General features: G+C 36.4%; 8 protein-coding genes across 17 annotated transcripts; 5 read left to right on the top strand and 3 right to left on the bottom strand.

The window, feature by feature from the left end:
* The first annotated feature begins 130 nt into the window (after positions 1 to 130).
* LOC110227622 (trafficking protein particle complex subunit 2-like) lies at positions 131 to 1970 on the top strand. Its single transcript, XM_021022414.1, has 6 exons — positions 131 to 242; positions 469 to 593; positions 1143 to 1228; positions 1300 to 1361; positions 1502 to 1587; positions 1662 to 1970. Exons 2-6 carry the CDS (start codon positions 513 to 515, stop codon positions 1752 to 1754), a joined length of 408 nt encoding a protein of 135 aa, XP_020878073.1. The 5' UTR covers positions 131 to 242; positions 469 to 512; the 3' UTR covers positions 1755 to 1970.
* A 90-nt stretch (positions 1971 to 2060) lies between these two features.
* LOC110227621 lies at positions 2061 to 4377 on the top strand. Of its 2 annotated transcripts, none has more exons than XM_021022413.1 (4): positions 2061 to 2651; positions 3643 to 3723; positions 3832 to 3970; positions 4088 to 4377. In XM_021022413.1, exons 1-4 carry the CDS (start codon positions 2550 to 2552, stop codon positions 4114 to 4116), a joined length of 351 nt encoding a protein of 116 aa, XP_020878072.1. In that variant the 5' UTR covers positions 2061 to 2549; the 3' UTR covers positions 4117 to 4377. The 2 variants fall into 2 exon arrangements, with proteins under 2 accessions (XP_020878072.1, XP_020878071.1); XM_021022412.1 differs by having other exon boundaries at positions 2157 to 2651; positions 3832 to 3966.
* Positions 4378 to 4536: 159 nt separating this feature from the next.
* Positions 4537 to 7966, top strand: LOC9309014 (transcription factor MYB3R-2). 5 transcript variants are annotated; one of them, XM_021022411.1, is made up of 9 exons: positions 4537 to 4945; positions 5382 to 5436; positions 5519 to 5576; positions 5656 to 5765; positions 5853 to 5965; positions 6065 to 6193; positions 6295 to 6605; positions 6690 to 6987; positions 7739 to 7966. In XM_021022411.1, the coding sequence occupies exons 1-9, from the start codon at positions 4851 to 4853 to the stop codon at positions 7857 to 7859; spliced, it is 1290 nt and encodes a 429-aa protein (XP_020878070.1). In that variant the 5' UTR covers positions 4537 to 4850; the 3' UTR covers positions 7860 to 7966. The 5 variants fall into 5 exon arrangements, with proteins under 5 accessions (XP_020878070.1, XP_020878068.1, XP_020878065.1 ...); XM_021022409.1 differs by lacking the exon at positions 7739 to 7966 and having other exon boundaries at positions 4539 to 4945; positions 6684 to 7127; XM_021022406.1 differs by lacking the exon at positions 7739 to 7966 and having other exon boundaries at positions 4540 to 4945; positions 5376 to 5436; positions 6684 to 7127.
* A 2153-nt stretch (positions 7967 to 10119) lies between these two features.
* On the top strand, positions 10120 to 10781 carry LOC9309016. Its single transcript, XM_002872901.2, has 2 exons — positions 10120 to 10329; positions 10575 to 10781. Exons 1-2 carry the CDS (start codon positions 10216 to 10218, stop codon positions 10674 to 10676), a joined length of 216 nt encoding a protein of 71 aa, XP_002872947.1. The 5' UTR covers positions 10120 to 10215; the 3' UTR covers positions 10677 to 10781.
* Positions 10739 to 12001, bottom strand: LOC9309017. Of its 2 annotated transcripts, XM_021023885.1 has the most exons (3): positions 11692 to 11958; positions 11445 to 11507; positions 10739 to 11137 (listed from the first exon to the last, which is right to left on the bottom strand). In XM_021023885.1, exons 1-3 carry the CDS (start codon positions 11915 to 11917, stop codon positions 10935 to 10937), a joined length of 492 nt encoding a protein of 163 aa, XP_020879544.1. In that variant the 5' UTR covers positions 11918 to 11958; the 3' UTR covers positions 10739 to 10934. The 2 variants fall into 2 exon arrangements, with proteins under 2 accessions (XP_020879544.1, XP_020879545.1); XM_021023886.1 differs by lacking the exon at positions 11445 to 11507 and having other exon boundaries at positions 10749 to 11137; positions 11692 to 12001.
* A 54-nt stretch (positions 12002 to 12055) lies between these two features.
* Positions 12056 to 16172, bottom strand: LOC9311090 (acyl-CoA thioesterase 2). 4 transcript variants are annotated; one of them, XM_002874977.2, is made up of 17 exons: positions 16063 to 16172; positions 15892 to 15984; positions 15640 to 15707; positions 15462 to 15537; positions 15305 to 15351; positions 15076 to 15192; positions 14794 to 14871; positions 14588 to 14675; positions 14352 to 14464; positions 14150 to 14212; positions 14021 to 14076; positions 13847 to 13951; positions 13632 to 13691; positions 13266 to 13367; positions 13018 to 13066; positions 12499 to 12567; positions 12056 to 12348 (listed from the first exon to the last, which is right to left on the bottom strand). In XM_002874977.2, the coding sequence occupies exons 1-17, from the start codon at positions 16115 to 16117 to the stop codon at positions 12271 to 12273; spliced, it is 1317 nt and encodes a 438-aa protein (XP_002875023.2). In that variant the 5' UTR covers positions 16118 to 16172; the 3' UTR covers positions 12056 to 12270. The 4 variants fall into 4 exon arrangements, 3 of the variants coding, with proteins under 3 accessions (XP_002875023.2, XP_020879542.1, XP_020879543.1); XR_002331565.1 differs by having other exon boundaries at positions 12059 to 12348; positions 13266 to 13404; XM_021023883.1 differs by having other exon boundaries at positions 12059 to 12361.
* A 95-nt stretch (positions 16173 to 16267) lies between these two features.
* Positions 16268 to 18705, top strand: LOC9311091. Its single transcript, XM_002872902.2, has 6 exons — positions 16268 to 16376; positions 16564 to 17471; positions 17557 to 17615; positions 17721 to 17849; positions 17940 to 18075; positions 18176 to 18705. Exons 2-6 carry the CDS (start codon positions 16767 to 16769, stop codon positions 18530 to 18532), a joined length of 1386 nt encoding a protein of 461 aa, XP_002872948.1. The 5' UTR covers positions 16268 to 16376; positions 16564 to 16766; the 3' UTR covers positions 18533 to 18705.
* LOC9309018 (beta-amylase 2, chloroplastic) lies at positions 18665 to 21413 on the bottom strand. Its single transcript, XM_021023882.1, has 9 exons — positions 21072 to 21413; positions 20916 to 20993; positions 20635 to 20838; positions 20305 to 20499; positions 20038 to 20202; positions 19671 to 19931; positions 19361 to 19579; positions 19045 to 19264; positions 18665 to 18962 (listed from the first exon to the last, which is right to left on the bottom strand). The coding sequence occupies exons 1-9, from the start codon at positions 21297 to 21299 to the stop codon at positions 18904 to 18906; spliced, it is 1629 nt and encodes a 542-aa protein (XP_020879541.1). The 5' UTR covers positions 21300 to 21413; the 3' UTR covers positions 18665 to 18903.
* Positions 21414 to 22552: the final 1139 nt, after the last annotated feature.

The raw sequence follows: 22552 nt of genomic DNA on the forward strand, positions 1-22552 counted from the left end.
ATTTAATACGATTTAGATGGATGAGTTAGTTTCTAAAACTCATTTGAAAACCTCTGTGAATCAACTGGGAGTCGAGATTTGAAATGACTAAAATACCCCTAATAGAATTAAAGAATTACATCACCACACGATCGTGGATTCAGGTAACTAAAAGCTTTTCTACTCTCTCCGTTGGAGAAGGAAGAGTCTGTTTCCGGCGAGCTCTACAGATTTACGGCGAAGGCAAATCGTTACAGCTACATGTATGTTCTCATCTTAGCTTCAGGTTTTCGTTTTTGGGCTCTGAAACTGATAGACTTTGATTGCTTTGATGGGGTTGATATCTCTGGTTAGATTTTGTTTTGGAGGTTTCTTTGTACTGATATGTTGTAAAATCTGATTTTAAGAGCTCCAATGCCTTAGGAAAAGTTGTGTGCTTGAAGTGAAATGTCCAGTTATTTTTTTTTTCTTTTTGATTTTGTGTTTCAGGGAACACAAGATCTAGTTTCTTCTAGTTAGAGACGAAAGATTGAATGGCTAACACTGCCTGCTTTATTATTGTGGGTCGGAATGATATTCCCATCTATGAAGCTGAAGTTGGATCTGCTGCCAAAGTACATTCCATGATCCTGCTTTTTTGCTCCATTCTCCTCAATTTTTATTTTTCTTACATCCATGTTCCGTTGGATCCATAATTCTAGGTTCGGAATCTTTAAGATAATAGAATAAGTCCGCATCATACCTCCCTGCTCCTTCTTTTGACTTTGGTTTCCTGGTCACTGTTTAACACTCAATATTTAACCACTATGAAACTGTCACAGAAGAGGTGCAAAGGTTGGCTAGTACTATTGTTCAACATCTTTTTGGTGTAATAAAGTTTCACCCTGTTTTCATGACCAAGCAAGCAGGCATTGTTCTTACTAGGGTCTTAATGTTTTTTTTAGTTTTCTTAAGATCATGTAAGCTTGCTGAACAGGAATTGCATGACGAATCGGTCTCTGGTCTATTGTAGGGTTGCTTATACTTGCTTAATATTGAAAGTTTCTCCTTTTTGGTTTGATACTTTCATGTAGCTGGTAGATATATGTTTCAACCACGATAGCAATTAGTGTGTTGTCTAACGATAGCAATCAGTCTCTCAAACCATTCTTTCTATTTGGCAGAGAGAAGATGCTGCTCAGTTGCACCAATTTATATTACATGCCGCGTTAGATGTTGTCCAAGACCTAGCATGGACTACAAGTGCCATGTAAGTAAAGTCCCTAGTGAAAATTTCGATTATGTTTTAAGGATTCATCTCATTATCATATAACTACTCAGGTTCTTGAAGTCAGTAGACAGGTTTAACGATCTGGTTGTGTCAGTGTATGTTACCGCAGGCCATATCCTTTTTGTTTGTGCAACTACTTTAGACCCTTTGAAATTAAAGTGCAAAAAGTTTGCTTCTTCTCATTCATTCATCGAAATAGTGTCAGCGTGGTAGATGTTGTAAATATTTGTTTTTTCCTTAATTTATCAACACATACCCGACTCATGCTCCTTCATGATTCTCGCAATGAGGACGGCATCAAGAGCTTCTTTCAAGAGGTGCATGAGCTTTATATAAAGGTATATTCGCAGTTGTTTGGTGCTGTCCTGATTCGGTTTCCATCACCATCATCAAAATCGTTTGTTTCATGCAGATTCTTCTGAACCCCTTGTATCTTCCTGGTTCTCGGATTACGTCGTCACATTTTGACACCAAAGTACGTGCACTTGCAAGAAAGTATCTGTAGAGAAGAAGGAGATTCTGTTTGCATTTGGTGGGTGAGGTCCAATGCCCAATTTACGCTTGTATCCATATCGCATAGTTCTCAGGTCAATTTGTTTCTCTTTTCTTTTGAGTGCCTGGATTTCTGTTATTTCTAACTTGCAAGCAACATTTCAATATTATTGGGATTCCTTGTTTAGTATGAGTAATGATCCATTCAATCCAAACCCACAATTTCATCTTTGGTTGTTATTAAAAGTCTCTGTTTTCTTTGTATTATCCAAGACTTTTCCTCTGAATCTATGGGAAAACAAGCAGCTACTTCTTTAAAACTAAACGCCTAACATAAGTTAATGTGAAACTTTAATTGCTCCTAATCTGCAATTAATAAGTAAGGTACTTTTGTGGAGACAAAAAATTGTTGTAAAAAAATTGTTGTTTTACACGATTTGACTGAATTTGATTGGACTTGGTTATGGCAAACGGCGACGTATCAGTAGGTAGGTATTCAAGTTTGTAACGGCTGGTTCTTTAGTTTACTTCATCATAGTTGTTTTTCTCGCCGATGCTCTCTCTCATTTAGAAGAAAAGAAAAATACCTAATTTTGTTTTTTTTTAGTCTCTATCCAATTCTTCTCTGTATAAGGAAATACGATATAATGAGTTCAAAATTCGCTGGTCAAAGCTATGCCAACACGTGGAGTTAATTTCTAGCCTCACTGAGACAACAACACTTTTATCTTCTTGTCCAAACCAAATTAGAGGATGTTATTTTCGAAGGCGACATTTTTCGATCAGTTCGAGAGTTACAGATATAGATATGGCTAAGACCAGAAACGGAGAGGCTAAGCAAACAATCCTCTTGCCTGACTTGTGGGTCACTCATTATCAAATCAGTAGAAGCGGTCGACCTATTAATTCGGTATTTCATAATCTTCTAACTTTTCTTTGTATTGATTACGACTACATGTCTTCATGTGATGTTTTCTTTTGCATATGTACTTTATCCCTTCATGGCATCTCTATAGGACTATAACCTCTTGTGTTTGATTTTGTGATTTTAACTAGGCTGAATTATATATGATTTTTTATTTAGATTATACTATGATTCTGACGATCCGTGTGGATTTTTGAGCTTTTGAGGTTTAATTAGTTTGTAACAAAACTCTTGTACTCTTGGAATTGAATCAGTTTCTTATTTAACAATCTCTATGGGGTTACCGTTGTAAAGGCTAAATTTATGCTAAGTTTTTTTTTTTTTTTTTTGACAAAAATGTATGCTTAAGATGCATGAGTATATACTGTAAATTGTGAGATTTGCAACATTTTGGATTTTTTTTGGAGAAGTGGTATTTCATCTTGTGGAACATGTATGATGACACAAGTCTGATCATAAAATTTAGTATTTGATTCCATTAGAAGAAACATAAGCTGTATCATTTTGAATTTGTATGTGCCACTTATGTGGCCAATTGCTCATATTGGATAATTGCTAATAAGAAAACCATGCAACCTATATGAATTATATGAGTAACTCGTGTGCATTAGTGGGTTACTTATGATGCATGCCATATTAATCTATATATTGAAGCTAAAGGGTTTAGAGTTCACTTAAGAGATACCAACAAGTGCATATACAAACAAGATAATTAATGTGGATAACACTTGTGTTTAGTAGTAATGGCTTCAACTATCTTTTTTAATAAAGTTAGATTCTTGTTGAGTGCTATTATATTCTCATCGATCATTCAAACCTTTTTTTTTTTTACCGTAACATCGAAGTATCTAACTTCGGATTCTTGTCTCAGAATGGTTATTGCTCATCATTGATTCTTTATACCTTCACATATTTTACAGCTTTTATGGTGTAAAACTAGTCCTCTTACCTTTCGAGTTTCTGCTTCAAATAACAGTACTACTTGAATGTAAGAACAAGACAAAAGTTTTACTCTAAAACAACATTCTACAGACACTTCCGTAGAAAAGCAGCTCAGGTACAATTACAAACATTCACTAAAATCTTCTTTCTCATGTTTCTCATTGGCTTTTAATCTCATATATATAAACAAATACATTATTGTTTTCATCATTATATATGCAAGTCACATGATTACGTGAAGAGCGAAATCTGGCTCAACAGAGAAACAGCTGAGGAAGAGAAGTACCAAGTGTGTTCAAGGTGCAAAGAGATTGGACATAACTGCACTACTTGTCCTTATCCAGTTATCTACAAGACTGTAAGTAATATGTCTTTAATTCTCTCACAACACTCATTTATATTCTCAATGAATTCTACTTAATTATTCATTTCACATATTATAAGTAGAACTAAAAAGATTTTATACATTGAATTTGCAGAACCCTTATGCAGGAACGAGGATTCATAGGTGCAGTCGATGTCACTACCTCGGCCACAACGTACGTACATGTCCTCGAGCCGTCCCCAACTAGTTATTTTCAACGAACAAATTAAACGCTTGAAATCACTAGCTATTTATGTTTGTTTTTTCAATGTATTTATCTAATAAAAAAAGCTTACTTGTTATTGTTAATTAGCTTTTCAAAAATTATGTTGCTGTTGTGATCCCTTTGTTCGTGGTACAGCCAAGATTGATTTAAAATCCCTTTCAATATGTTTTCATAGACAAGCGATACGTTTTAATTTTTAGGGATTGACGATGTATTTCTCGTGAACAAACTAAAGATCTTGGGAATCTTTTCTATTTTGTCTAATACTTTTATTTTTGTTATCAAAAAGATAATGTTGGATTTTATTCTCATAAAAAAAACGTTTTCTAAGAAAAAGTAAAAAAAAAAATATTATTATGAAAAATGTAGAGAGAAAAACGGACCTAGTGTATCTCCTTGTTTATGCATAAAAAGATTTTTTGGGTAGCCGTTACTAAACAGAAAAACCCTTTTGAGTCTCTCCTGCTTCTACTCAGGCCACAGCGATTTCAAGTCTTCCTCTCATAGATTAGGATTTTTTGCGATTGAAATTTCTTCTTAGTTTGAGTTATAGTTTAAAATAGATATGTAGTTAGTTTCTTCGATATATTCTCGTTAAGATGTGGCTGTTAACTAGGGTTTAATTAGGGTTTTATCAATTTCTTGAGGAATTATGACAGAACCTTTTGATTTGAATCGATCCGAGTCCGAATCTGATAACAACAACAACGTTATTCCTACTTTTGCAATTGATAACTCTTCTCAAGGGTATGTTTCTCTTCCTCCGTCTCTTAAAAATAAAAAAAAAAGTCCTCACCTTATTTTTCTCGTAGTAACGTGGACCTGACAAATTCATGGATGGCCATGGAATATACGGAACTTAATTTTGTATGCGAGTTACGAAAAGTCTATACACACTCGTATTTTTTTTTTTTGCATATTACTAGATTTATGTGTTTTGCTTCTGTCCCTTAATCAACCTTTTTCGCTCCTTAATTCTGTAATTTGGTGTATAATTGTTGCAACTTGATGAATTTAGAGGTCTTATATATGTGATTGAGGTTTTGATGGTGTAATATGTGATTAAGATTGGAGATGAAATAATTTTGGGAAAATTATGATCAGTTTATGTATATGTTTATTTGTCATTGGGGCTTGATCTTATGATTGCTTTTTGATGTTTGTTTTGTGGTTAAAGATACAGAAGAGTGAGTGGTCCGACCCGAAGATCAACTAAAGGAGGATGGACATCCGAAGAGGTACGTAGCTCTTGTTCTTTCTTGTTTTTTTTTTGCAATTTTCATGTTTTTGTGATTGAAATCTTATTTCCATCATCTATAGGACAAAATTTTGACGAAAGCTGTGCAAATGTACGAGGAGAAGAACTGGAAAAAAATTGGTAAATAATATTTTGATTGTTTCCTTAATATCAATATACACATATATTATATAGTTTGTTACACTTGTTTTTGGTTTAGCTGAATGTCTTCCCAAGCGGAAAGAGAAGAGGAGGAATGATGTTCAATGTCAGCACCGTTGGCTAAAAGTTCTTCATCCAGACCTCAACAAAGGAGCTTGGAGAAAATATGTAACTTTTGATTCCCTTCTTGATATATTTGCTATGTTGTTTCATTATTGAGTGATCATATATATATATATCTTGCATGCTATTCAGGAAGATGATCTCTTAAGTGAATTGGTTAAGGAATATATGGAGAAAGATAAGCCTCAATGGTCGAAAATTGCAAAACAACTCCCTGGTCGCATCGGCAAGCAATGTCGTGAAAGGTCTTTTACATTTGTTTTTCTTTTTACATTTGGTTTGTGAACTAGATATATCAGACCACATTTTGCCCATAAATCTGGTTACTTTTTGTTATGTCTTAGGTGGCATAATCATTTAAATCCGACTATTAGAAAAACTCCATGGACTAGAGAAGAGGAATTAATTCTCGTTCAAGCGCAAAGAGAACATGGCAATAAGTGGGCAGAGATTGCCAAGCTCTTGTCTGGAAGGTTTGTCTTAAAAACTTTGAAAATATTGTTGTGGATTTAACCTCTTTGTTCTGATAATTTGTTTGTTCTCTAAAATATTGATCATGCATGGAAACTCACAGGACAGAGAATAATATTAAGAACCACTGGAACTGCTCAGTTAAGAAGAGATTGAAGCAGTTTCCTAGTAACCTCTTCTCTGGTGTCATCAATAGTTGTAGACATGAATACAACTTTTTCAATCAAAGCAACACGATGGCCGAGAGTTGCATAACATTTCAAATCAAGGAAGCTGAAAAGAGTCCTCAAAGAGATTCCTTGGAGTTAACTTTAGGACTTATGAATTGGAGGAACACGCCTTCATCCACAAGCTCTCTTAGAGGAGAAGAATCAGTCTCATCATCAGTAGAATCAGATTGGTCAAGACTCAATGGTAAGGCTGAAATATTTCATTGGACGACATATTCTACAATTAATCATCACATGTTAATAACAAGTCCTCATGTAAAAGTATCAGAGAGTGTAGAAACTCCACAGAGCAGCAACAACGATAATGTGTGCGTAAAGGAAGTGAAGGAGATGCAAGAGAGACTGAGGATGGCTGCGAGTACTTTCAACACACCCTCCATTATCTCCAAAAGAAGCTCACCAGCTTCAGGTTTGAAACGGCTCAGACAAAAAGACGACACGCCGTTTCAAATAGATGCTCGAAGTCACATGTCAAGCGAGGAAAAGCAGTCAATTTCATCCAAATACAGACGCAACACTTGCTCTGGCTCAAAACCCTTGGAGAGGCGTTTAGATTTTGACTTTCTGTGACAAGAAAGCGCTTTTGAGTTCCTTTTTAGCTTTCGTTCTTGGAATCATAAAGTTTAATTAACTCTTTAAACTTTGCTTTATTTTTCTTGATGTACAAGTAAACATAGGTTTGATGTGAAATCTAGTTTTAATTATTTTCCCAAAATTTTAGGCTTTGATAGTGGTAGTATTTAATTTATTCTGATTCCGATATTAATAGCATAATAATCAAGAAGGAAGACGGAAGCTTCTCCTTCTATGTACGTAATTTCTCATCACCTTCCTAATTTCCTAATCCGAAAAGAAAGTTTTGAAAAACCCTAATATAAGTATACAAGTTCCTCTCGTGAAAAGAAAAAGGAAACACAATCTATTAGTGTCTCGTGAAATTCATCATTCTCTGTGTTTCAGCGTGCTAAGCAATAGAATGACTCGTAAAATCCAAATCACGGCCATATCGGCGGAAGATCTCGTCGACGGTAGAAAACCGGTGGATAAGAACGCCTTCGTTGCCTTCAACATGGCAGGGAATTATTGGAAACAGCCATTGAGAACGAGTCTCGACGAGGTAGGTGGGAATCATCCGATGTGGGAGGACAAGCTAGAGACGGAGTTTTCGTCGGAGAAAGAACCGACGAGCGTGATGTACGTGCAGGTATATTACCGGAGTTCAGGGAAGGATAAGCACGTGGGAACGGCACGTGTGCCGGTAAAGGAATTTACTGGAGGATATGCGCCGGAGGGATTTATGCACTGTCTGAGTTACAGATTGTGGGACGAACAAGGCCGAAGAAACGGGATTGTCAATTTCTCCGTTAGGATTCTGCCAAACAAATCTGACACTACTAAATCCGGTCTTGTGCCTCCGTTTTGGTTACGTTTTAGTTAGGTTACGACTCGACATTTTAGCAAACATATCCTGACTGATTTGGTTTATTATGGTTTTTATCTAATTTGTTATTATAGTGTATACATTTGCAAATTCGGTCTAGTGAATTAATTTCTGTTGCTATTCGTTTGAGTCAACTGAAAAAAAAAAATAGGGGTGTTGTTAAAAAATCATGAATTTTAATAGAATTGAAATCCAACATTAATTCAATGTTATTCAATTAATAATTCTAAATCGTGCTTTAAAATATGATTATGTTATTGGATCTTATATTTGTAAATCATGTATGATACTCTCTTGTTTCCAAAAGATTGATGTTTTAGAGTTTTCACATATATTAAGAAGGGAAATTGTTAAAAATACCCCTTTTGGTGTGCCTCTTTTCAAAGATGCTCCTTTTAGATGTCCATTTTCAAAAATGTCCCTTTTTAAATCTGAAATTTTTATAAAGTTTTATTAGGTTTATAAGGTACTTATGGATTGTAACTACTACTTGAAGACTCGATCCAAGTATTTATAAGGTTTTATAAGGTGTTTTTAAAGGTTTTACAAGTTATTTTAAAGGAGTTTTAAGGTTTTTCAAAGGTTTTACAAGATATTTTAAAGGTTTTTAAAGGTATTTAAAATGCATTTATAAGGTATTTATAAAATATTTATAAGATTTTAGATACATAGAAATGTAGTTTGTGTATGTTTTAATAATATCACATACATATTTGGGTAAATCTTATATTTTTAAGAGCATTTTTTATAAGGTTTTTAAAAAGGGTATTTTTGAAAAGTGGCATTAAAAAGTGTCATTTTTGCAAAAGCCCCTAAGAAACAATCATTGTTTAATTATTTGTCAATCATTTTTTAAAATTAAACATTCTTTTAATAATTTTGAACCAATAGTAATATGAAATAGTTAATCATTACGTATTGAAGTCTACGATTTATAAATATTAATTAATAAAATAAAAAACTTAGAAAATCAATCTTTGTGGAACAAACCCAAATCACTAGAACGACATCAATCTTCTAGGAACAGAGAGAGTAGATTTTAAAGTTTGGTGTTATTTATTTAAGATTTCAATTATTTTATTAAAATCCAATGTTATTCAAAAATTTTAAAACTTTTAAAATCTTTGTATTTTAAGTCATTTATAATTATTAGAATCAAAATCCACACAAATAGATTCTTAAAATTAATATCAATGACTGAATAATAAGTGAATAATACCAGCTTAAATAGATGGTAATGGTTATATTATTATGTACTTATTTTTCTCATTTAAAAAGAAAATAAAGTAAAATCGAGATTATATTATATTTTTGGATTTATTGTTAATATATTTAAAAGTATAGTCTAAACTATATCATTTAATAACAAGGTCTTAACCAGAAAAAAGTTTCTCAAAATTGGATATTATTATTGTAATGTTTTAAATAAATTTTTTTACTTTCCTATATAATGTTGTTGAAACACTTTATCAACTAATGTTATCACAAAATTGTTACTCTCCTAGGCTCTAAGAACACACACACGTAATGCAGTCTCTGTATTGAACATAAAAACGGCAAGCAGTTTCATGTGCTCTTAAATGGGCGTAAACTAAATAGAAAAATTGATATAAATGGGCCGGATACTTTAAATTAGGGAGTTAAAACTAGGCCTGGTCAAATAAACCGAACCGACTGTACCGAACTGAAACCGAAACAAAAAAATTGAACCGAACCGAACTGAAAATTTGAAAATAACCGAATGGATACTAAATTCTATAACCGAAATAACCGTAACCGAATCGGTACCGAACCGAAATATTTCGGATAACCGAAATACCCGAAATACAATTATATTTTCAAAATAATTAGTTATTTATAGACCAAATAATCAAAAATACTTGAAAAATATATAAAAATAGTAAAAATACTCGAAAATAACCGATATATATCCAAAAATATCCGAAAATACTCAAAAATAACCGAAATATCCGAAAATTTCCTAGGCAAAATAACCGAATGGATACTAAATTTTAAAACCGAAAGACCCGGAACCGAACCGAAACCGAACCGAAATTTCAAAATATCTGAATGGATACTAAATTTTGAAACCAAAATAACCGAAACCGAATAGACCCAACCGATAATCGAACGGTTAACCGAAAGCCGAGGCCTAGTTAAAACGGCCTGAAGCGAAGCAATGGAATATAGATTATGGTTGTCGTTTGTGCTTAATCAAGTCGTACGCTGTGTCGTTTAAAAGAAGAAAGCATGTATTGCAGTCTCTGAGCAAAACATAAAAACGGCACCGAAACTGTCAACTTCGCCTATAATAAACTAGGAGATGAATGTTTGCTGCTGCTGAGACGAAGAAATGAATCCTCAAACCGATAAAGTGGTGAGAAGAACGACAATGGTGGCGACTGCTGTTGCTTCCTACTTTCTCTTAACTGGCGATTACGGTCCCGAACCCAACGTTCTTGATCCCGTTAGTTCCCATTTTTTCCTTGAATATCTATCTGGTTAGCTGATTAGTTTTTAACAAATTGGAATCAGAAGATCGATTTAGGGTGATTCTTAGCATTTATATTCGTCAATGAGATTTCTGGTTGAGATTTTGGTGACTTCAGGTTTAGTTGTTTTTGGAACATCTGTTCATGTTAGTTATCGAACATGGGTGGGTGTTTTGAGTCTTGAGATGCTTTACCTAAATGGTATTTTGCGTATTTGCAGATCAAAAGGAAGATATTATCAGCACAAGATTCTGTCAAGCAATTCATCTTTGGACCAAAGGGAGGGCCATCTGGGAAAGAACAATCTGACAATGCTAAATGAAACATGTAGCTAGAAATCTATGTCAATTAATCAATCTACTTTTGTGTGATCAACAACAAAGGTTACTTTGACTTTTTTCCAAGTCTTAATCTCTTCCATACTAGTTGCACAATCAAAGATGATGTTTTTGAAGCAAACCCAGTCAGACACCAATGTACATGCCAGATCAATCTAATCTAGAATTACATATTAACAAATCAGCACATGTCTTTCCTAAGAAATACTACTATGTAGAGCCTCAGCCTGAAGGAGAAATAGTCAGTTAATTCTTCGCCTTCTGAATGCCGGGTGAATGGTAATGTCTAAAGAATCGAGTTTGTCGATACTCTCTATACATTCTCGCATTCTCTTTACAACTTTAGGTATATTCGCAGCGTTTCTCGACATTCTTTCCTTGAGCTGAATCCATTTCTCTCCAGAGTCTTGCTCTTCAGTTCCCAACACAACAGGTACTTGTGCTTCTGCATTACCAAAGATTGGTTAATACAGTAAACTGATATGAGAGGAAAGATCAGTGCAGGCTCTTGTGTTTATTATGAACCATTCTCAAACAAAGTCTCTTATGAACTACAAGATTATTCTGTGCTTATTTTCTGACACAGCAGACTGGTTGATATAGCATACTGATAAGAGACGAAGAAGAAGACAAGAATAACTGCAAGCTCTTATGTGACAAGTTGTTCAAAACAAAGTTTCTTATGAACTAGCGTTGGGAACATAGCATATAAAGACGCAAACAACAAAAAGACTCTAGCTTTTAGCTAAAACCTTGCCAAGTTGTAGTGAGTGTTGTTGATTCATCATAACAAGCCATTACTCTCATATTTGACTCTACAAAAGATTATCCATTTTGAGCATCAATGCACACAGCCAAAATACCAAAATACAGACCTCTAATCAAATGGTGAAGACAAAAGACACGCAATTTTCAAGAATAAGCCCTACATTGATTTAGACCTGCTTATAACCAAAAAGTTGATTTGGCAGAAACCAAAAAAGAAAAGAAGGAACCTGCCTGCGATAGTGAGGCACGGAGACGGCAGAGGATCCGACCCGGAATCGATGTTGGGGAAAACGGGTATGTGAGAAGAAAGCGCAGAATCAAGGGTGTTCCTGAGATGATCCGGTAGGGTTTGCCTGTACTCGGATATCTTCTTCGCCATCTGCTTCACATCTGACTCCAATTTCTCCAGATCTCCTTCATCCATCTCAAGTTCCGGATCTAGACCCATGGATTCCATCTACAGAGTCGAGATTTGTGGTTCTCCGATAACTCAGAAGAGAGCGACTACAGAGGTTTCTTTTTCAAAATTGAGGAGCGTCTTCAAGACTGGGACTGCTATAATAACGTTATAAGAGGTTTCTCTGCTAAAACGACGTCGTTAATCCACCCAATTTGCTCTTCCATTATTGTTGAAATCATTATTTATCGGGGTTTTACAACAAACAAACAAAACATGTGTAGACCCTTTTAGAGGGGAAAAATAATTGTGAAATCAAAAACCATTTGTAGATGTACTTCCTGACGACTCTTTGGAATGTGACCGTGAGGTATAATAGATGCAGCCATTTTCTCACTATCAATACTATGACTTCAGAGCTTCGCGCCGAAGGAGGGCTTTATAGTCACAGCTTCTCTTAGCACAGCTTCTTGCGTCAATGATACCACCAGCTGCACACACAAACTATATGTATTTTTACTTCTTTACGCTTGAAAAGAACACGAGCTCTATTTTGGCATTCAACTAGCTCTATTTGATGCTTAATGGGAGCTTCAAAAACTACATTAGATACTTCATTCTTCTTCGGTGCAACAACGTACCTCTCCCTTTCTGTTGAACATTTTGCCAGTGGCAAAACCGCGGCTTTCGGACGCGATTGGACTCACTATCTGCATAACGAAAATTGTGTAAGTATATTTGTCTTGTTCAAAGTTTTCATTTCTAGAGGATTCAGTCACATCTTTGAAAATAAATATGTTGTGGTTTACTTCATTTACCATGTAAATGTAAACACGAAGATAAAAATCCCTAAGTGGTACTGATGTGGTAGATTTATAAACTTGTAATGAATATCAGCTAAACAAGCAAGTTTATAGTTGTTAATGTTCCTAATTGTCATGCTGGACCAGCATGACAGGGGTCTTCAGATCAAAGATGCACCATATTGATATATACGGTTTCTGGCTCTCCAAAACAACTCAAAGTTGCGCAAAATGTTTTAAGCAATTTGAGTTTCAGTTTACCTAAACAAACATTTGGTTTTCTATCAGTAATAACTTTTCCTTAGAAAAACTTCTCGTATTCTTCACAAGAAAAAAAAAACCATGAGCTTTTCTTACCACAAACAACAACCAATCATCAGCTCTTAGAGGTCGGTGGAACCACATCCTGCAAAGGGACATTTTAAGTAACAAACATTTACTTGAGGCATTGGTTTTGGAGATGGTAAAACCAAGATATTAGACGATCGAGCAGGTCTGTCATTATGTGTGCGCCAGCGTGTACATATGTGAATTACATGGTTTGTACATATGTTATGGAGAATGATACAAACTCAAACTTGGCTAAAAGAAAAGAAAAAGCTTACGAGTGGTCCAGGCTAAGAGCAGCTACACTCATGCCCTCTCTGCGGTGAGGGTTTAAACTGATAGAGGCGAATATCAAATCTGAAGCATACGCAACCACACATCTGTGTAACAATGGCGGGCGTAAGACAATCAGAAAGACTGCAAGACACATGATATATATGTCCAAATAAACGCCCAAGTTGTCAATGTTAAGATAATCTGGATTACATTTCAACTATATCAATCGGTGTACTTAAATATCCCTGATAGATGAACTCCTTAGAATGTTAAAAGGTGAACATTACAATTCAAATAATCTAGATATGAATAAGTACCAAGTTTTTAGGCGGCTTTCAGTTTAATACCACTGAAGTAGAGTTGCTCACCTGTGCAAAGCTTGATCAGCATCAGAAAGTTTTCCCTTTGCTCTAAACCAATATTTCAGTCTGCAAGATGATTTTAAGAAAGAAATGGTTAGTTTTTATCAGTAACCACAAAAAAATTGAGTACTAAATGTTTAAAGAGTGACAAAATGAAATACGCTCGATAGTAGTAAACAACAAAAAATTGATTTATTCAGGAGTTAGACAACTAGGTTAACCTTGGAGGAGACTTTGTCTGTTCTGTAGAATAATTTGGCTCACAAAATCGAATATCTATAGGGAATGAAGCATTAATTTCAATTGCAACTTTGTTTCGGTAATCCCTGAAATGAAGAAACAATTATAACTCTGAGCTCTTGGGATAATTGGTCTGGCAAAATACTTACACTTACCTAGGTAGAAGAGGGTCAGTTATACGCCGCTCAAGCATCTCCTCCCTTGGTAGAAGCTGCAGTATATAGGGATTTAAATGGCAACCATCGCAATTCATTATAAGCCTTAAAGTAGGAGAAATGATTTACCATTTCAGGAGCTGGTGTATGAGGCATGATCGACTCCTGGTGAATAAAACCTTGTTGCTTTCTCTGTAAAACGAAAGAAAAAAACGAAGCTACAAGGTGCGTTAACGTTGTGTTTAAGCGTGGAAGGCTATTCACTCATGATGACATTGTAAGAGAAGCATAAAGATTCGTAACGAAATATTTCAGGAATATAACATGAAACCTGAAATGACGCGAACAAGATGAATATGGTTTTTCCTTTCTGTCTAGCATCTACTCTTCTGGTGGCAAAGTTGTTGCCGTCACGTAAGCGGATAACTTCAAATATGATGGGAACTGCAAGAGTAGCAAAATAAGAGAATTTGCAAAGTGTAACATATGCATGAGGTCCTGCTGTTTTAAGGTAGGAGGAAAAGCAATTGCTTGCTTGCAAAAAGCGCATTGAAACTATGCCCTTACTATTTATCTCTCCAACAAGAAGGAAATAGGAATGTAAATTATGGACTATCTTCATATTTTCAACAGTTTTTGATGCTGCGGCGAGTGCCTGTGAAGCATAGGCAGTTGCAGTGATTACAAGTTATTTCCATTGCCTGATATAAATAGCACATAACAAGCTATATATACAAATGGATGATCAGCAAATACATGAGTAAATTTCATACCTGTCCAACTAACTGCCCTCCATAAACCTTTCCATAGGTTGGAGCATTGGGTGGAGTGAACCCCCGAAATACATTCAACTACAAGAAAGAAGTACAAAAAATATGAGATTCTTCGAATTTACTGGCAGAGAATGTAGTACGAGGCGAACATAAATTTGTAGAAATGTGAAAGAAAGAATGCTATAATTCTGATTCCAGATAATGGTAAACGTGAATGGCTAGAATTCCGAGCATAAGAACTGAAATGGAACAAAACGAAGGGCAGTTGGGGGAGATTCGTACATCTAATGGTTCTAGATACAATATGTGTTCCACAAGACAGGGTTGGTTATCTGAATCCGAGACTGACTTTGTCTCAAGCAAAGCACGATGATCAGACATGAACAGTAAACAGGTGAGCTGCAAGAAGAGAAATAAAAACAGTAATCAGTATGATATTACCGTTAGCATAGCATAAGCTCAAGGAAACCAATGCCCCCTAAGGAAAGAAGAAAGAATTTATCGCAAAGACCTCTGAGACTGCAACAACATCTGCTGAGTAAACATCCCCAAAAATACCTGTAAAGGAATTAATTGAAGAGTATTGAATCACGGAGGCAAACTTGCCAGAACAAAATTAACACACTGAAACTGAAGAATGGTCAGTATTGAAAGAGACATCATCTCACCAGGGCCGAAGAAATCAAATCGTTTCAAAAGGAACTGTTGAGAGTCTTCCTCTCCAGCTGATCTCAGAACCTGAGCCTGCAAACAAAAGAAAAATAGTTAAATAACCCTTTGCAATAGCCTTAGTCTATCTATCTTCTTATGGAGATAACACAGAAGTAACGTGACACAGCTCCTCACCTGTCCTTCCAAGAGAAAATAAACTCCATCCACATCCTGATTTTTACGAACCACATAATCACCTCTCTCTGTGAAGCACATAGCCAAAGAAAAAATCACATAATGGAAAAACATCACCCATGTCTCAAAAATCACTCACTGCTTAAGTTAAGTGCTTACATTCAAGAACACAGATTAAAAAAAAAAACGAAATTCTCAATCAAATTGACTTGGAGATGAGAACAAAATCAAAATCCCAGAATCACAACTGACCATAACGTTTGAAGACAACAACTTCAGCGATTCTCTTCAGAGAAGAACTAGGTAACCGCTGCAACAAGGGTACATTCCCAAGGAACTCGACAACTACCAACCATATGAAAAATCATCCGAATCGTGAAAAGAACTCTCAGAATAGAACAAAGGAAAGAAATATCGGAATACCTGATTCAGTGTTCATGATGACTGTGTAGAAAAGTTGGCCGGAAAATTCAATCATAAAAAAAATGCAACGAGGTAATTATCCAGTACCCTTGGGTATACGATAGAGTCTGTGGACACCGCTCAGATGCAATTGGAAAAACGTGTTAAACATGTCCCAAGAGTACTGACAAATGGAATGGGCCTATAGCTAAAAGCCCATACGCAAAACAAAAGTTTCTTCTAGACCCGACCCGACCCGACACCTTCCGAAGACGAATTTCTCTACATTGCACGTCTTTCTCCGCTGGTCTCGAGGAATCTTTCGAGCATCTATGGTAAGTAGATTCTTCTCACAACTCTCTTTCATTGTTTCGTCTGACGAACTGTGTTTGACTTGAATTTTTCGTAGATAACAAATTCAACTCGTTGTCTTCTCTCTCTAATTCGTGTCTTCTTCAGCGCCAACAGAAATGATTGAAATCACTTGATTGTTATAAATTCTTCTTTTTTTTTTTCTTACAGTTAGTTGTTCGTGATGGTTTCAGACACAACTCCTGGAACTCAGCTTGATCCGACCAGCTTATGATTCTGTCTTTATTCTTAGAGCCTCTTGATCCACACTGACTAATCTCGTGTCAGTGTGTTCTTCTGGTGGAATAATCCGATCCCATCGCCAGATAATTCTCCAATTCTATATATAATGCTTGCTTGCTTCATAGGTTCTCATGTCGATACTGTGTTGCGTTCCCGTACTTGAATGTGTCTATTGCTTGGGTTGTGCCCATTGGCTGTGGAAGAAATGTTTATACTCAGCAGGTCACGAGAGTGAGAATTGGGGATTAGCTACATCAGATGAGTTTGAGCCAATCCCTAGGATCTGCCGCTTGATCTTAGCCGTCTATGAGGAGAATCTCCATGACCCTATGTGGGCACCTCCGGGTGGTTATGGGCTTGACCCAAATCATGTCATTCTCAAGAAAGACTATGACCAGACTGAGGGTCGTGTGACGCCTTACATGATCTACTTGGATCATGACAATGGTGATGTAGTCTTGGCCATTAGAGGGCTGAATTTGGCTAAGGAGTGTGATTATGCTGTTCTTCTTGATAACAAACTTGGACAGACTAAGTTTGATGGAGGTTATGTACATAACGGGTTGTTAAAGGCGGCCATGTGGGTTTTTGAGGAGGAGCATGTGGTTCTAAGAGAGTTACTCGAGGCAAACCCGAGCTATTCCTTGACGTTTGTTGGCCATTCGTTAGGTGCAGGGGTTGTGTCTTTGCTTGTCTTATTCGTCATTCAGAACCGTGCTAGGTTGGGGAACATAGAGAGAAAGAGGATAAGATGTTTTGCTATTGCTCCTCCAAGATGTATGTCTCTCCATCTAGCAGTGACATATGCAGATGTCATAAACTCTATTGTTCTACAGGTATGATGATTGTATAAATCAGCTTCTATTGCCTCGCTTAGGTGACTCTTCTGATCCATTTTACGTGCTGCTCTGAATAAACCAGGATGATTTCTTGCCTCGGACTACCACAGCTCTGGAGAATGTCTTCAAGTCAATAATCTGGTAATGAAACAGTTTGAATTTCAGAAGCAGTTTTTATATTATTATAAGCCTAAGTTTAGAAGATGAAAAAGATCTCATGCTCTTTTATACATCTTAAACCTTCAGCTTGCCATGCTTGTTGTGTCTCACTTGTTTAAAAGATACGTTCACATTCGAGGAGAAAAAGCTCAAAGATGCAAGGCGTCTATATGCTCCTGGTAGGTTATACCACATCGTCGTGCGCAAGCCCTTGAGGTATTTATACTTTATGTATATCATGTGCTTCAAAATCGTTTTGTCAACTCGAAGACGGGTTTCAAAGTGAAAACCATGCTCTTGGTACAGATTAGGAAGATATCCACCTGTTGTAAGAACAGCTGTCCCAGTTGATGGGAGATTTGAGCAGATTGTTCTCTCCTGTAATACAACAGCGGATCACGCCATCATCTGGATTGAAAGGGAATCGCAGAGAGCTCTTGAGGTGAGTACCTTGAAATGTGCTTTGCTTCTTGTGACTGCTTCAGCTTTTGGAGATGGAGTGAATTTTGGCAATCTACTTTTAATGTGGTTAACTTTTTCAGTTAATGCTGGAAGAGGACCAAGTTATGCAAATTCCGGTGGAGCAGAAAATTGTGCGCCAGAAATCAATTGTTGAGGATCATGACGAAGAATACAGAGCGGCTATAATGAAGGCAGCTTCTCTGAACATCCCCATGTCTCCATCACCGTCTTATGGAACATTCCATGATACAGAAGAAGGAGAAAGCTCTACAGGATCAGGCATGGAAGGATCCCCGTCCGGGTGGTCCTTCAAAGGAATGAGAAGAAAATGGGATCAATTCATAGATTGCCATTTTCCTGTAAATGACCACAGAGAACATATAATCTTCAAGAAAAATGAATCATCAGCTTTGTTGTGTGGTCAAGAAACATTATAAATCGTGGTATAGGTGTTGTACATGTAGGATCTAGGGTACAGAATCAGAGAAGCAAAGTAGATGAAAATTCATTATTGAGAGATTAAGATTTTCTTCATTGTTCGAGCTCTTTTTGTGTTATAGCCTGTAATGTTGCTAGCAATTTCTTCTGAAATATCAATGAACATAACACCTATATTGTTATATACACTGTTCATTTTACAAGCTAATTTTACAATATTGGCTTTGAATTTATTCAACATGGCTACGCTGAATTGGTAAAGCCAAGCCAAGACGTTCTTATTATAACCAGGTACTAATGAGTGTTTTTAGTAGCATGGATCTAATGAGCCAAGCCAAGACGTTCTTATTATAACCAGGTACTAATATGTTCACTCGGGTTTGGTCTCTTGTGTCCCTGGAGCCAAACCAAGATCCGGAACGGCTTCACCTGCAAGTGAAAGTAACACCAGATTATAAAACCTTGAGAAAACACTAAATTCCACTAGGAGAATATGAAACGGAAGCTATACCATGCATTCGTTTGACGAATCTCTCAAACTCTTTGAAGTTTTGAGACTCCATCAGTGTTGGGTTAAGCCTCAGGTAAGTGAAACATGAAAGGTGGCGACCATCAGGATCGGTAAGGGGCTTTGCGTTTTCAAGTATCTTGTTGTAACCTTCTCTATCATAACAAGGAAGAGCATTTTCACTAGCAACAGGTATACTAGCATCCCAAGCAGCATTCAGCACCTGAAAAAAATTAACATGAAAGAAAATTTGGCAAGTTGAGATTTTGGCCTAAACCAATTAAAGCCAATCACTTGTGTAAGTTGAAGAAGTTTTTACCTGCCAAACTAGACCTTCTGGATCTGCCAGAGCCTCTGGAAAATCTTCATGTTGATCAAGTGTCCGTAACTCCACACATGTGAAGTTGAGTGCAGCATCATGTTTCTTGAACATTGCAGCTATTGGACCATAGCCATCACGGTTTGAGGAGTTGTAGAAGCCAGCAGTGAGTTCAGCAGCATGACTAGCTGTTTTATACCACCAGTGTATACCTGAGAGCTAATTTCCAGAAATGGATAGACAAAATGGTTCTATCAGCACAAGCCAGAAAAATATAGTGCACTTGCCCCATCAATAGAGCTTTTATTACCTTTGCAGCGATGCAAGTTCCTTCGAAAGCCAAATTTGCCATAGCAAGAACACGATCACCATGGTCAATCAGAACTCTTGAGTACCAATTAAGAAAGAATCTACCATAGTAGCTGTCATAATCGCCTCCATCGCGAAAAAATCCGGTCCCATGAGGTGTTGAATTATAAGTCTCTGTGTTATCAGGTCCTCTACCCCAAAAGCTGTGGCCTCTTACTTCTGCAGCCTCCTTTAGGCTCTTCATCAAATATTTATCATAACACTGTGCAGACAGGACAGCACAACAAAGAAGATAAATCGGTAAGTAAAATAGCAATGGAAGATAGAAAGTAATTTTGGATATGCTTATGATCCATCAAAGAGATTACCTGGAATTCACCAATACCAGGATATCTCCACCCAAATTGTGCAGGGTATGAAGGATACCTCAGCTCCCCACATGGACCTAGTCCAACTTCAATTTCAGGGATGATTTTATCCTCAAAGAATTCATCAAATTCCACCCGAAAGCTTCGCATGTAATCAAAGTAAACCTACAATTGTTTTTTGGGGGGATTACTGATAACAAGTGATATCATATAGTGAGGAAACACTTGCTACAGATTCTTTTAACATAGAGTAGTAGAAAGCCATACCTCCAGAGCAGTCCGTCCTCTTAAAACCCGTTGCTTGTCAATTCCCCAAGTAAGGCATTCAGTGTTACGCCTGCCTGCTCTGTCAGTGAAGTAGATGTCAGGATTGCTTTGACCAATTTCTCTAACCCACTCAGGGAGTTGTATATGCACATCATCTCCAACATTGCCTCCACATTCGTGAAACGACATAACAACCTGTAGTCAATTCAAGTGAAGAACATGGAAACGGTTCATCTCAAGTATGCATATCTTTGACTAAACTGAATTGAGACTCATTGATCTCAAGTAAGTAACTCATATATATTACGAGGAAAGTGTTTACATTAATACCTGTATCTTAAGTCCAAGCTCACGAATCATCTGAAAAAGTTTCTTGTAACCACTCCAATTATAGACCTGTGGTGTATGAGCCTCGACAAGTCCCCACCAGCAGTCAACCATAACACCATCAACATCGACTGACTTCAAGGTTCTTAACTGATCCAAAAGCTCTTCCGGTTCCACCACTTGGGAGTTCATATCAATGACTCCCAACTATATCATTCAACAACCAAATCAACCAAAGACACATCTCTAGCCAAACAACAACAAAATGAAAGAAGAAGACTCACTGGTAGCATAACATATACGGGAACACGCGCTGTGCCGGAGAAATCACGCTCTTCAAAATGCACAATTTCTTCATCAACCTAACAAATAAAAAGTGAATTCACATAATTCTGGGCACAAGCGAGTGAATCTTCCAAATGTAATTCCACCACACTTACGAGCTGATCAGTAGAATCGTCGTCATCAATTGGAACTGGATCCTCCTCAGTACTCTCTGCTCTCAGTTTCACCTTCGCAGAAACCAACGACGGCCTAGCACCAGAAAATGTAGAAACACCACGCCAATCTCCAACGCTAAACGGTAACGAACTCCGAGCTGATACTCTCGCCGGAGCTCCAAGCTTCACGCTCACTGGAATTACACTATGAGTCAACCTAATCGCCATTACTAAACAACAAAATATCTCAATTCAGATTATCGTGGCAATCTCAATTCAAATTATCCATGGATCCAAGAACCATTGATTGGTTCAAATCAATTTTGAAAATCCTCAAAAAAGTTTCAGGATTCACTCAGATCCGTTGAGTACAAAGGGTTTTGTCTCTTACCACTTTTTTTAACACACACGTGGCGATACCAGACACGTCAGCTAACTTGCGCGCGTGGCAAGTTTATGAATGGGCTTTTTCGGCCTTTGGGAAAATCATTTTGGGCCCATAAGTCAATATATCAGCTTACTAGAATTAGAAATCTCCACATTCTGTTTATTATTAACATCCAAGTGAATAAACAGTAGTGTGTTGTATTTTTAAATGGTTCGATTGTACTTGCACGAGTGTATATGAATTTATAATAATATCTTAAACAATCGACTAAACCTATTTATATATTGTAATATTGATACAATGATACTAACGCTGTAGAATTATAGTAAGTATTAATCCGAAGACGTGCACTGTAGTGGCAAATGTTGTATGTCAGTTATGTCGCGTCTGCAATCAATGCTCTCTGTCTTAACAAAATTATTGAAGCTTTAAATTCTATTATCAATTCACAAAAAAAAAAAATTGAATTTCACTATTTTACACTTGCATTGCTCTCGTAAGTCGTAACTTTGATTTTTATTTTCAATTTTTTTGGGGGGATAAAATGTGAATTATTATTCCAAAAAGAAACATTGTTATTTACAAAAGATCTGGTTTCTGTATATGTATATGACAGTGGCGGACGTACGTTGGTGGTAGTGGTGTCATTTGACCCCAACAACTTTTGAATTTTAACATATTTGCTATTAAAAATTAAGAGTAAATTAGAAAATATTCTTAAATTCTTTATATTGACCCCATTAAAATTCTTAAATTCTTTATATTGACCCCATTAAAATATGTTTAAATTCCTCATTTTTTCTTTGTATCATATATTGACCCCATTAGAAATTAATTCTAGATCTGCCACTGTATATGGATCAAACAAACAAAACAAAATTAAACTAATACAAGTCAACTAGCCAACTATAGTAACTAGGAATGGATGAACCATTTGGGACAACAATCTTCCACAACCTTTAATTTGCGATATTGTTGTTGGTTTAAGCTTGAATGAGACTAAACCGGGAGATTGCTTGAGTCATAAGTAACCGGTTTAGTAAAGAGATAAGAGAAGATCTTTAGGAGTTATCTAGAGATTTATGTTAATCTT

This window comes from Arabidopsis lyrata (genome assembly GCF_000004255.2).
Source record: "Arabidopsis lyrata subsp. lyrata unplaced genomic scaffold ARALYscaffold_6, whole genome shotgun sequence".
Taxonomy (NCBI): domain Eukaryota; kingdom Viridiplantae; phylum Streptophyta; class Magnoliopsida; order Brassicales; family Brassicaceae; genus Arabidopsis; species Arabidopsis lyrata.